General features: G+C 48.5%; 1 protein-coding gene, 1 long non-coding RNA gene and 1 other non-coding gene across 15 annotated transcripts in view; 2 read left to right on the forward strand and 1 right to left on the reverse strand.

The window, feature by feature from the left end:
* Positions 1–4,017, reverse strand: part of Mok (MOK protein kinase) — a 38,015-nt gene extending 33,998 nt beyond the window's left edge. For 9 of the 13 annotated variants that reach the window (XM_076551404.1, XM_076551407.1, XM_076551406.1 and 6 more), the window contains exon 1: positions 3,514–3,719. In XM_076551404.1, coding sequence (XP_076407519.1) covers positions 3,514–3,520 — 7 coding nt within the window. In that variant the 5' untranslated portion in view covers positions 3,521–3,719. Of the gene's footprint in view, positions 1–3,452; positions 3,735–3,900 lie in introns of those variants that run through there. The other 4 variants (XM_076551408.1, XM_042261194.2, XM_042261193.2 and 1 more) reach the window with 3 other exon arrangements.
* On the forward strand, positions 3,950–6,179 carry LOC121822492 (uncharacterized). Its single transcript, XR_006063652.2, has 2 exons — positions 3,950–4,090; positions 5,086–6,179. It is a non-coding gene; the product is annotated as an uncharacterized LOC121822492 (long non-coding RNA).
* A 1,985-nt stretch (positions 6,180–8,164) lies between these two features.
* Trnai-aau (transfer RNA isoleucine (anticodon AAU)) lies at positions 8,165–8,238 on the forward strand. Its single transcript has one exon. It is a non-coding gene; the product is annotated as a tRNA-Ile (tRNA).
* Positions 8,239–11,849: the final 3,611 nt, after the last annotated feature.

The raw sequence follows: 11,849 nt of genomic DNA on the forward strand, positions 1-11,849 counted from the left end.
CTGAGGCCGCCATGTCCACTTAGCTCCATGCCTGGCTGCAGTGAGCACCCAGCTCCTGGCTGCAGTGAGCACCCAGCTCCTGGCTGCAGTGTCTGCCTAGCTCTATGCCAGGCTGCAGTGAGCACCCAGCTCCTGGCTGCAGTGTCTGCCTAGCTCTATGCCAGGCTGCAGTGAGCACCCAGCTCCTGGCTGCAGTGAGCACCCAGCTCCTGGCTGCAGTGAGCACCCAGCTCCTGGCTGCAGTGAGCACCCAGCTCCTGGCTGCAGTGAGCACCCAGCTCCTGGCTGCAGTGAGCACCCAGCTCCTGTGTGCAGTGTCTGCCTCGCTCTATGCCAGGCTGCAGCACCTACCTAGCTCCAGAGCCCATGCTCTTAAATTCACCCTGGAACACCTTGCTAATCACTATGCAAACGATGCACAAGGCAAAGGACAGAAAAACTGACTAAACGTGAGTGTCACCAAAAGTTTGGCCACAGTTAAAAGTTTCTGGGGTGGGGGAAGGTTTCTGAACACACAATGACCACCAGTGATCAAAATCAAACCCAGAATAAAGCTGAGATGCTTCCTGCACCTAGCCATGCTGCATCCTACCACTTCAGTGCAGCCTTGGGATGGAGCACACAACATGTGCGCAGCTCAGAGAAGGCCATCATAAATCACAGTGCCACCGAACCTCAAATACCCTGTATGTTCAACTGCTGTGTCCTTACTAAATTTACAAAGATTCCTGCTTGTACGGGAATACAATGGATTGGTTACAGAAAGCAAAGACTTTTAATATTTTCCTACCATCATTTCTCAGCACATGAGTATTAGTATTATTTTTGGACTGTATTGTATTAGAACAGTGGTTATCAACCTGTTGGTTGTGACCCATTTGGGGGTCAAATATCAGATATCCTACATATCAGATATTTATATTACGATTCATAACAGTAGCAAAATCTATGACAAGGTCTTGTGTTTACTACTGCATATGCCTGGCCCACAAGCTTTTTGAGAACATCCTATATCTGCCCCCAATCCCACGGTAAGCATGCTGGGATTACAGGCACACACTACTGCATAAGATTTTGGTTTTTGAGGCAGTGACTTTCTAGTATGTAGCCCTGGCTGCCCTGGAACTTGCTATGTAGACCAGGCTGGCCTCAAACTCACAGAGATCCACCTGCCTCTGCCTCTGAGTGTATGAAGGTAATCTTTCTTCCTCTTTCTTTTTTTTTTTTTTTTTTTTTTTTTTTTGAGACAGGGTTTCTGTTTAACAGTCTTGACTGTCCTGGCATCTGCTTTGTAGATCAGGCTGGCCTCGAACTCACAGAGATCCACCTGCCTCTGCCTCCCAAGAGCTGGGATTAAAGGCGTGCGCCACCACTGTCCAGCAGTAATCTTTCTTAAAGGGAGGGATTCAGTGGCACAAGACTATAATTCCAGCACTCAGAAGACAAAGGAAGAAGGATTGCCCCAACTTTGAGGCTAGCTTGGTCTACACAGTGAGTTCTAGGCCAGCCAGGGTGTCTCAAACAACAACAACACTAAGAGCAGAAAAGTTAAAACTACACTCAGTATGAATCAGTGTGAGGGACTGATACACACATATGTAAACAAACACACACAGGACACAGTGAGAGTGTTTGCCTCTCGAGACTGGAGCACAAAGGATCCAAGGGCAAAGGTGGGTCAGCAGAGTGACCAACGATCACTTCTAACCAGTAAAACATAATAAGCTGACACCAGCCACTCTGGTGGGAAACCCTGGGAAGGTGACCTATCACCTGACCGACCACTTACAAGAGTACTTAATTAAACTACAGCTAATCATGAGAAAACCATCAGATGAATCCAAATTTGGAAACCAGAGAAATGTGACACCAAAATAGAATTTGTGTTTCTGACTGGATTCTGGAAACAAAATAACTACAATGGACATTACTAAGTTAACTGAAAAGACTGAAATAGGAACTGTATATTAAATAACAGTTGTACTGCAGTCACATTTCCTAAATACATCTGCACATGGAAAAATGTGTGTATGTGTATGTGTCAATATGGCAACATGTGACTGTGTAGAATGGCCTTGTTTTGTGAGGGAGGTGAATGTTCCAACCTTGGGTTTTGGGCTTCACTTTCCACCTTGTTTGAAACAGAGTCTCTTGTTTGCTTCGGAGTAGCCAAAGCAAAGGCCCTTGAGCTCCCAGGAATTCTCCGTGTCCACCTCCCATCTTGCTGAAGAGTACAGGGATTGCAGATAGGCGCCATTGCCTCTGGCTTTCCGGGGGTCGGAAGGGACGGAACTCAGGTTCTCATACTGGTAAAGCGAGCACTTTATCCGGTGAGCCACCTCCCTAGCCTCGATCGAGTCCCTGGCCCTTAGGTAGATACTTGCTGAATTAGTAGTGGTGAAATGTCATGATGTCTACAAATAACTCGGTGGAAAGAAACAAATGTCAATAAACAAAGAACACCAGAGCAAAATGAGTGCACAAAACAAGACAAAATAATGAAAGAGGTGGGAATATGCAGGGTACCCTTCTAATTCTTCTGCATATTTGAAAATGAAACACTTGGGGAGGAAAAGATAAATAGAGAATAACATGTGTCTATTAGTGTGCAGTACTAAGTAAACATGTAAAGATGTTTGTAGGCTGTGCATTTTAACTGCAGCTGTGTGAGGCATTAGTGAAAATGATAAACATGCTGGACGACGTGGTAGCAGAGCCTGTAATGCCAGTGCCTGAAATACGGAGGCAGGAGGGCCAGGAGTTCAAAGCCAGTCTGAGCTGTATCTAGCTCAAGGCCAGCCTGGGCTAAATGAGATTCTGCTCTCAAAGAAAACCCCCCAAATAGAAGTGATAACCACATAAATACTACTGGACAGAAGAAATGAAAATGCCTGATGGAGGGTGAATGAGATCACTTATTTTTTTTTTAATGTTATCTAAATTACGGTAACATAGAAATTACTGCATGGCAATCAAAATGTAATGTAAACTTAATATGGTAACTACACATAATCTAATCTTAACAGCAAAAGGAACTGCGATTTTCCTGCACCTCCGGCTACAGGCAGCTGTAAAAGGCAGTCCGAACTGTACGGCTGTGAAAACAAACTGCCGTCCCAAGGTAAGTTACCCACAAACCCAACAATAAGTCCATTTTTTTTTTCAGTCCTTCTATTTTCTAGAATGACTGCCTCAATTCCCAACTTCTAAGCGACCGTTTTAAATTGCACTGAACGGCTGCTTCAAAAAGTAAGACTCACAGCCGGGCTTTGCCGCTGTCCCTAAAGGGCCGGGGGCCACACTGTGGGCGCTCAGAGCCCACAGCCGAATGTTTGGGTTTAGGTGCGATCTCACATACAGACGGACGGACGGACGGACGAACGAGTGAAGAACGGATGAATGAAATCGCACTCAACTCCCCAGACTCCCCGAGGTGCCGGAGCCGGACTCACCCCGCGGCGGAGCCGCCGCGCAGGCCCCGGGGACCCTCGGCCCTTCCCCGGCCCCACTCACTCTTCATCCTGAACGTGGATGACGGCGACAGCCCCTGGTCTGCCCCGGGCCGAAGGGAAACGAGGAGACCGTGGTACCGGCCTTCGGCTTTCCTGAGGCGGCTTCCTGCTCGTGGACCTTCCCGGTGGTCTCTGCCTGGAGAGCGTTAGGACCCGGCCGCCATATTGTATTCCTGTCGCCCTAGCAACCGTCAGTCTCTCCCCGCCCCCCCCGCCCCCCCCGCCCCCGGCGGGGCCGGGGACGCGAGCGTGTTGCTGAGGCAGCCGCCCACGCATGCGCAAAAGAGAAGCCAAGCGCCTGCCGGTTCGCTCACGCGCGGTGCGGGCTGCCGCCTCTGGTCGCTAAGCAACGCCCCTCGCTGCTTTAAACTGAAGCACCCTTGCTTACCTTAGTGAGTAGGCGGCTTTGGTGGGGCTGGCTCGTCCCGGCTCTCCTGAGAATGTAGCGGTGTGGAACCTGATGCGCGAACAATGTCCTTGAGCCTTAAGTGACTGCAACACCGCTTGGCGCCGGTTCTGTAGCAACACCTACAGCTGAGCAGCTACCAGCCGGGTATATGGCGACTGTTATGTAACTTGTAAGTTTCACTTTTTCAGCAAACATTTGTTTTGCTGCAAGCACTGTTGCAGACACTGGGGATATAATGAAAAGCAGCGTGGTCAAGATCCCTAAGGGTTTTTTTTTGGGGGGGGGGAGGTATCTATTTTTGGATTTATTTTTGTTTTTCGAGACAGGGTTTCTCTGTAGCTCTGGCTGTCCAGGAACTCATTCTGTACACCACCAGGCTGGCCTCGAACTCAGAGATCCTCCTGCCTCTGCCTTCCGAGTGCTGGCATTAAAGGCGTGCGCCACCACACCCAGCCCCCTAAATTCTTGTTACTGTAAGGTGAGGTTGAAAAAATCCTCACCCAAGGGGCTGCAGTGCAGACTAAGGGAGATGTCTCCGGTGCTCTACCCAGTTTCTGGCTGGCTTTGCCTGAGGCCTGACAGGGTCTGTGACACAGCAAGAGCTCAATAAACGTTTATCCAAACCAGGGAGCTCCGGCACCTGTCACCTCTCGGACATGCTTGTCTGTCTAGGGGCAAGCCTGATTTCAAGCGAGTGCTGAGGATGCAGGACAAACTTTACCCTTTGAGCCAATTAAACCGGTAAATCAGAGAAGCGCTTTGCTGACCTGGGCTGCAGAAGCTATAAATCCTGTTGTTGGAGACCCAGAGTGTCAAAGGGCTTTATCAAGGTCACCTGCTGGTGGCCCCCTGAGCTCAGATAGCAGTCCATGGCTTCCAACTGCCTGTGCTTTTTTTTTTTTTTTCCTTTTGTTACATTCAGAAGAAATTGTGCAAAAAGCCTTCCAACCATGTGCATATTTTAGGGAGGGATGTGTTTCAAATCGGTCCCTGGAACACTGATTTGTTTTAGCAAATTAGAAGCGACATCTGAAAAGCCCTTCTGTTTCTCTTCTTTTCTTTTTTATTCTCTAACAGTTTTGATACAGCACATGTTGTGCAATGAAACATTTAAATTCTGATTTCCCATTTTCTATTCCATTTCTCTCCCTACCCCCATTCCAGAATTAACAAGCAGGAGTCCAGTCTCTATAGGGAAGATGTTCTGAACCCTTTGTGTCTGTAATAGAATGTAAAATGTAAATAGAAAGATAAAAGACAAAGGCATGGCCAAGCTGTAACTCGGTGGTTGGGCACAGGCTCAGCATGTGCAAGGTCCTGAGTCTGATCACTAGCCACTCCAGAGAGAAAAGAATTCAAGCGCTCCATATCAACGTACAGACCGTGACAAAGCAGTGCCGAAGGTGACACGTTAAGGAGCAGAGCTGGTCACCTCCCAAAGGTTGCGCTGCGGCATGACTTTGAACACCCCGAATAAAAGGCAGAGAGTGTGGCCTTCTGATTGCTGAGGGACAGTGGTTACTAGTCTGCAGTTCTCCAGTTATTGGTCCGGTGGGGACAAAAGCAAAATCACACAGGCCAGGAGGACTCAACACTTTCCAGGAGCCACCAATGGATGACGAATGTCCAGAGTCCGAACTAAAAGTAAGTGAGGGAGGCAAAACCCTGGGGTGGACGGAAGGAGATCCAACCCAGGCCAGGAGGAAAGGGATTCAAAGCATGCCGGGGAGATGGGGAGATGAGCTGGGCAGCGGGCGTGGAGAAGAGCCAGCCCAGATTACAGCAGGACGCTCTGGAAGGGAGTCTCCAACTAGGAGCAACAGACAAACAAAATAATACAACTGCTCTCTGATCTCATGCCTTCGACTGTTTTAAAAAAGGAATTCAACAATCCAATCAGTGACTCTCATGTAGAACACTAAGCAACGGAAAAGCAGAACAACACAAAAACTTCTACCAGGAAGAAATAAACGCCTGGAGGTGCGCTCATTTCGTAGTTTGTTTAGCCCGCCTGAAGCCCTGGGCATAGCCCAGCCCCCAGCACAGCACGGCATAAAAATACTCGGCCGCGGCAGTGAGCGCCTATATTCCCAGCCACTGGGGGATGGAAACGAGAGAAAGTTCAGTGCCATTCTCAGCTATGAGGCTAGCCTGGGTTATATGATACTCTCAAAAAAGCGAACAAGTAAAAATTCAGAAAGTGGTCTATTTAAAATGCTGCATATAAAGAGACACATCCACCCTTTATGAAAACTTAATATTCAGTGCTCTTTATTTAGCCATTTAATGGCTTGAGTTCCGTGGGTCTCGGGTGCCCCCTAGCGTCCACTATTAGTCACTGCGCCTGGCCGTGTCGAGGCCTCGGGGAGCCCTGTGCGCCTGGGTGCTTAGTGCCTCCACCTCCCCGCCAGGTTCGGACCGGGCTCCAACTACCAGTGTCTGCTGAGGTCCGCTTGGCTGCGGCCTTCTGGGGAGCACGACGTGATGGTGGGAGACGATTCACGGTATAAACAAACACCTGGAGGTGGGGCAGAGACTGTACAAACCGGCGTAGGGAAGCCTGCAGGAGTCTTGCGGACGTCTGGGGTAAAGGGAAGCGCAAAACTCACGTGGTCTCGAACTCGACTGCACCACCTTGAACTCTTGATCCCCCTGCCTCCACTTCGCACATGCCGGGGGCCTAGGCCAGCTAAGTTATTTACTAGCTTGCAGAGACAGGTTCTGTCCGGAACTAACATCGAACCTCCCGCCTCTGCCCGACGAGTGAGACACCTGAGTCGGGTTTTAGAGGAATCTGTGAAGTGATTGTTTACCAGACACAAAGTAGTTACCATTTTAGTCTAAGTCCGTGGTGTCGCCCGAGTTTACGCTAAAATGCCAGGGTGGTGGCTCGGTCTTCTGTTCGTTTTGTTTTTGAGAAAAGCTTATGTCCTATTCACTCAAGCATGTGAATTACTGTGCTTAGGAACGATTTATAAGGGCATTTTCGAGCCTGTAATCTCAGTATTCGGAAAGCTGAGTCGGGAGAAATTGCCGCGAGTTGAAAGAAAGCTAGATGTGAATGTCAGGCCCTGTCAAGATGAAGCTGCATATCTTCCCAGCCACCAGCTGTCAGAAACTCAGGGCACAATGAACGCAAGCTTCATACAGGCATGAGAGAGAACGAAGAGGCTGCCGAATACGCTAAACTTTTGGCCAAGAGAATGAAGGAACCCGAAGAGAAACTCCAGGAACAGATTTGCAAGAGACGTAGGCTGCCCTCGCTAAGAGCAGCAGCTTCTTCTTCTTCTTCTTCTTTTTCTTCTTCTTCTTCTTCTTCTTCTTCTTCTTCTTCTTCTTCTTCTTCTTCTTCTTCTTCTTCTTCTTCTTCTTCTTCTCCTCCTCCTCCTCCTCCTCCTCCTCCTCCTCCTCCTCCTCCTCCTCCTCCTTCTCCTTCTTCTTCTGAGTCCAGTCAAAAATAAGTCTTTAAGAGTAACAAATAAATGATCAAACTCAGAAAAAGAAAGAAAGGAGGGCGGGAGGGAGGAATAAGGGAGGGAGGGAAGGAGGAAAGGAAAGAGAGAGGGGGAGAAAAAGAGAGAGGAAGGAAGGGAGGAAGGGAGAGAGGGAGGGAGAGAGAGAGAGAGAGAGAGAGAGAGAGAGAGAGAGAGAGAAAGAAAGAAAGAAAGAAAGAAAGAAAGAAAGAAAGAAAGAGAAGAAAGAAAAGAAAGAAAGAGAAAAGGAAAGAAAGAAGGGAAGGAAGGAAGAAGGAAGGAAGGAAGAAAAAGAAAGAGCGCTCACAGGATTCAGATCCGCAGGAAGGAAGCCAAGATTCCAGCTGCGGCTGGCGACTGGATGCTGGGAAGTTGGGAGGTTCTTTACTTTTTGCCTGGATTTCCGTGTTCTAAGTTTGATTTAGCCATAGTAAAGGCGTTAGTATACTGGTTTCTAGCTGCAGAGATTTTCGGAACTCTGACCTGGAATATTTCAAAGCTTTGTTAACTGCGGAGTCAGGCCTTGGACAGGCAACTGGCATTTTCCTGAAGTCTGGGTTCTCTGTGGTCGGCCGCCTCCTCTGGAGCCCTGGGTGACGGTTTTTCCATCTGGTCAAGGGGTAAAGCACAGAGAAAGAGCTCGGGGGAGGCGGGAGCGCGTGGGAGAGAGCCTGGTTCTTGGAACTCAGGAGAGGAGGAGGAGCCAGACAGCTGGGTACAGGGCGTCTGAAAAACCTTGTAGGCGATCTGAGACAAGACCGCTCCGGTCTGGCCGGTTAGCTCAGTTGGTTAGAGCGTGGTGCTAATAACGCCAAGGTCGCGGGTTCGATCCCCGTACGGGCCAGCGAGCTCGTCTTTTTTCACAAGAAAATGGAAGAGACTGCTTTTCTCAACTCTGAAAGTTGTCTGCGTCCTCTTCCTGGGCAGCCTATGCATCACAGAAGTTCCTGCTGCTCCTTATCCCCCGCCGCAGAAGTTTCTTGCAAGCCCTTTAGGACATTATCGGTTAAGCATTCAAAATTTTGCGGTTTTAAGCCCGGCTCCGGCTCCTCTGGCGATGCTGTTCAGTGAAGACCGGTGGCCTCGAGTGGATCTCAGTGTTCGTGGAGTTCTTCAGGCTGAAAATGCAGGTCAAGACAACGCGTTTCGCAGGTATTCCCCGCAAGCCGACTGCACGCGCTGGACGGTCCCCTGCTGCAGGGTTTTCAGAAACCTTCGCTTGTCTCTGTCTCCCTCCTGCCAGAGATTTTCGACTCCACACTTCTTCCTCTTGGTTCTGAATTCGGAGGCAGAGGACAGTTAACAAATTTCTCACGAAATGCTCTAGTCTCTGGGTCGGTCAGCGAGGTTTAGTTTAACAAAAACCACCTTTGGGCTCCTTTGTGGGTACAGGGTGGTGGATTTTGTTTTCCGTAGCCCAGGCTCACCTTAAAAATAAGATTCTCCTGCCCCCACGGCCTGAGAGCTGAGGCTACAGGCAGGGACCGCTCCACCTGGCCGCTCCATCCCTTTCTCAAGGGTTGAACCCCGAACTAGATAAGGGCAGGTCGAGTGCACAGAGATTAAGGTCTTGGTAAGGGCTTCAGATGGAGTCAGAGCTGTGGATCCCACACTAGTGGGTGGGACTGTTGCTATTGCAGACAAAATTAAAAGAAATGGACTGCTGGCGCCAGGAATAGGTGCTCGCACACGTCACGCAGGATAGACGTTCCTGGTACTTGGTTAGACCCAGTAGCGAATGGGGCTGGGCACTGAGACTAGATCTGAAGTTTGCTGTCCGATTTACCTTCATCTGACCACTGCCTCTCACCGTGGGGGGTGGGACATGATCCCTCTATGGCCTGTCTGCACAGAGCCTTGGGTTGGGCCCCTCTAGCGTGTGTTTTGTGGCTGTGATACTGCGGGAACTAAGCAGTGACAAGCTCAGCCTTTGGTTTTCATGTTTAGAGCTAGGTCTGAAGCTAGGCCCTGCTAGTGCCCAGTAAACCCTCTTCGAAGCTGTGTCCCAGCCCTTTGGACTGGGTTTTCGGCATGACTTTTCTGTGGGGAACATGGAAGTGGACTGGGAGATGGTGAAGGGATTGGCTGTCTTTTTTTTTTTTTTTTAAGATCTATTCATTTGGCACATGCCTTTAACCCCAGCACTTGGGAAGCAGAGCCAGGCGGATCTTTGTGAGTTCAAGGCCAGCCTGGGCTACAGAGCGAGATCCAGGAAAGGCACAAAGCTACACTGAGAAACCCCGTCTGGGGAGTTGGGGATCTATTTATTTATTTATTTATTATGTATACAGTGTTCTGCCTGCATGTACGCCTGCAGGTCAGAAGAGGGCACCAGAGCTCATATAGATGGTTGTGAACCACCATGTGGTTGCTGGGAATTGAACTCAGGACCTCTGGAAGAGCAGAGCCCTGGGATTGGCTCTTTTGCTAAGTGCAGAAAGGAAACAGCTGTTTTGTCACATGTAGCTTTGACTCTCTGATAACCGAATTCTGTTGTGGGTGTGCTGTGTGACATCAGGAGGAACAGGCAGACCTCTGCCTTCCAAACACATTTGAAGGTGTTCAGAATACTGCCCCACAGTGTAAAACTTACTTGGGAGTTTGGAGAGGTGGCTAAGTTGTTAAGCTGTTTGGTTCCCAGCCCCTATGTCAGCACACTTGGCAGCCACTAGTTCCAGGGCGTCGGATAGTTTCTTCTGGCCTCCACGGTACCTGCTCCCATGTGGCATTCGCTTACACAGACACAAGCACATAAGTAAAGTAAACCTTTTTTGGTTTGGTTTGGTTTTTCGAGACAGGGTTTCTCCATGCAGTTTTGATGCCTGTTCTGGATCTCACTCTGTAGAGCAAGCTGGCCTCACACTCATAGAGATCCGATTGGCTCTGCCTCCCGAGTGCTGGGATTAAAGGTGTGCGCCATGGCTGATTGGCAAGAGTAAACCTTAAAAAACAATACTTTAAGTCAGCTGTAATGGCACAAGCCTTTAATTCCAGCATTCAAGAGGCAGAAGCAGGCTGATCTGTGTGAGTTCTGAGGACATCCATCCATCCATCCATCCATCATTCTCTTGAGTGTGTGTTCTGGGACAGAGCTTGTGTTGGGCACCCAATGAGCAATATGTCATTCTTATCCTCAAGATGTGCATAGTCTAGGTGGCAGGTAGGTGTGGGATGGGTCACCTTGGAAACACATTAGGAGGCTTGTGAGCACAAATGTTAAAAATGCAAACATTTGCCAGGCGGTGGTAGCATAAGCCTTTAATCCCAGCACTTGGGAGCAGAGTCAGGCAGATCTCTGTGAGTTCAAGGCCAGCCTGGTCTACAGAGCGAGTTCCGGACAGGCACCAAAACTACACAGAGAAACCCTGTCTCGAAAACCAAACCAAACCAAAACAAAAAAGCAAACATTTTGGGGCAGGAGAGGTGGGTGAGTGGTTAAGAGCACTGGCTGCTCTTACAGAGGTCCTGAGTTCAAGTCCCAGCACCTACATGGTGGCTCATAGCCATCTCTACCTGTTTCAGGGCATTCCATGTTTTCTTTTGGCCTCTGAAGGCACCAGGAACACAAGTTGTGTACAGACATACACTCAGGTAAAACACCATACACATAAAACAAAACAAAGCAAATAAACAAATAAATGAACTTTATAATCCCATTATGAGGCAGGGTAACACTGAGGGGACACAGGAAGGGGAAAGAGAGCGCCTCCCCCTGGGGTCTGGAGGAAGACTCTGGCCAACTAGGAGACAAGCATAATGGACAACAATTACTGTGAAGGTTGCTGACATAGAAAGCATATTCCTTTTATAGAAAAAGGTTTACAATAATGCTAAGAGTTGGGTGTGATGGCACACGACTTTAATCCCAGCACTCAAAGCAAAGGCAGGCAGATCTCCGAGTTCAAGATCAGCCTGGTCTACAGAGGGAGTTCTAAGACAGCCAGAGCTACACAGAGAAACCCTGTCTTGACCCCCCCCCCCAAGTTATAATGTTAAGACAGTAATAAATCATGTATATGGCTTAAGTGTATATTGCCCATTATTGCCTATTTCCTTTCCCGGGTATAAATCTGCAATTTTCTAGGAATATCACAAGACTATACACACACACACACACACACACACACACACACACACACACACATATATATATACACACATATATACATATATATAATATTAGAATAATATTTTAAGATGTGTTTAAGTAACATTTATTTATGCTGTGGGATATTTGTTTAATGATGCAAAGATGTATTGCATTCCTTTGTGTTGCATTTTTTTTTTTAATTCTGTGAAGCTGTGTTGTTTGTTTAAAACACCTGATTGGTCTAATAAAGAGCTGAACGGCCAATACCAAGACACAAGAAAGGACAGCCGGGGCTGGCAGACAGAGAGGATAAACAGGAGGAGAAAAAGAGAGAAAAGAGGATCAAGGAACAAGAAAAAAGGAGG

Source organism: Peromyscus maniculatus, chromosome 14 (assembly GCF_049852395.1).
Source record: "Peromyscus maniculatus bairdii isolate BWxNUB_F1_BW_parent chromosome 14, HU_Pman_BW_mat_3.1, whole genome shotgun sequence".
Taxonomy (NCBI): domain Eukaryota; kingdom Metazoa; phylum Chordata; class Mammalia; order Rodentia; family Cricetidae; genus Peromyscus; species Peromyscus maniculatus.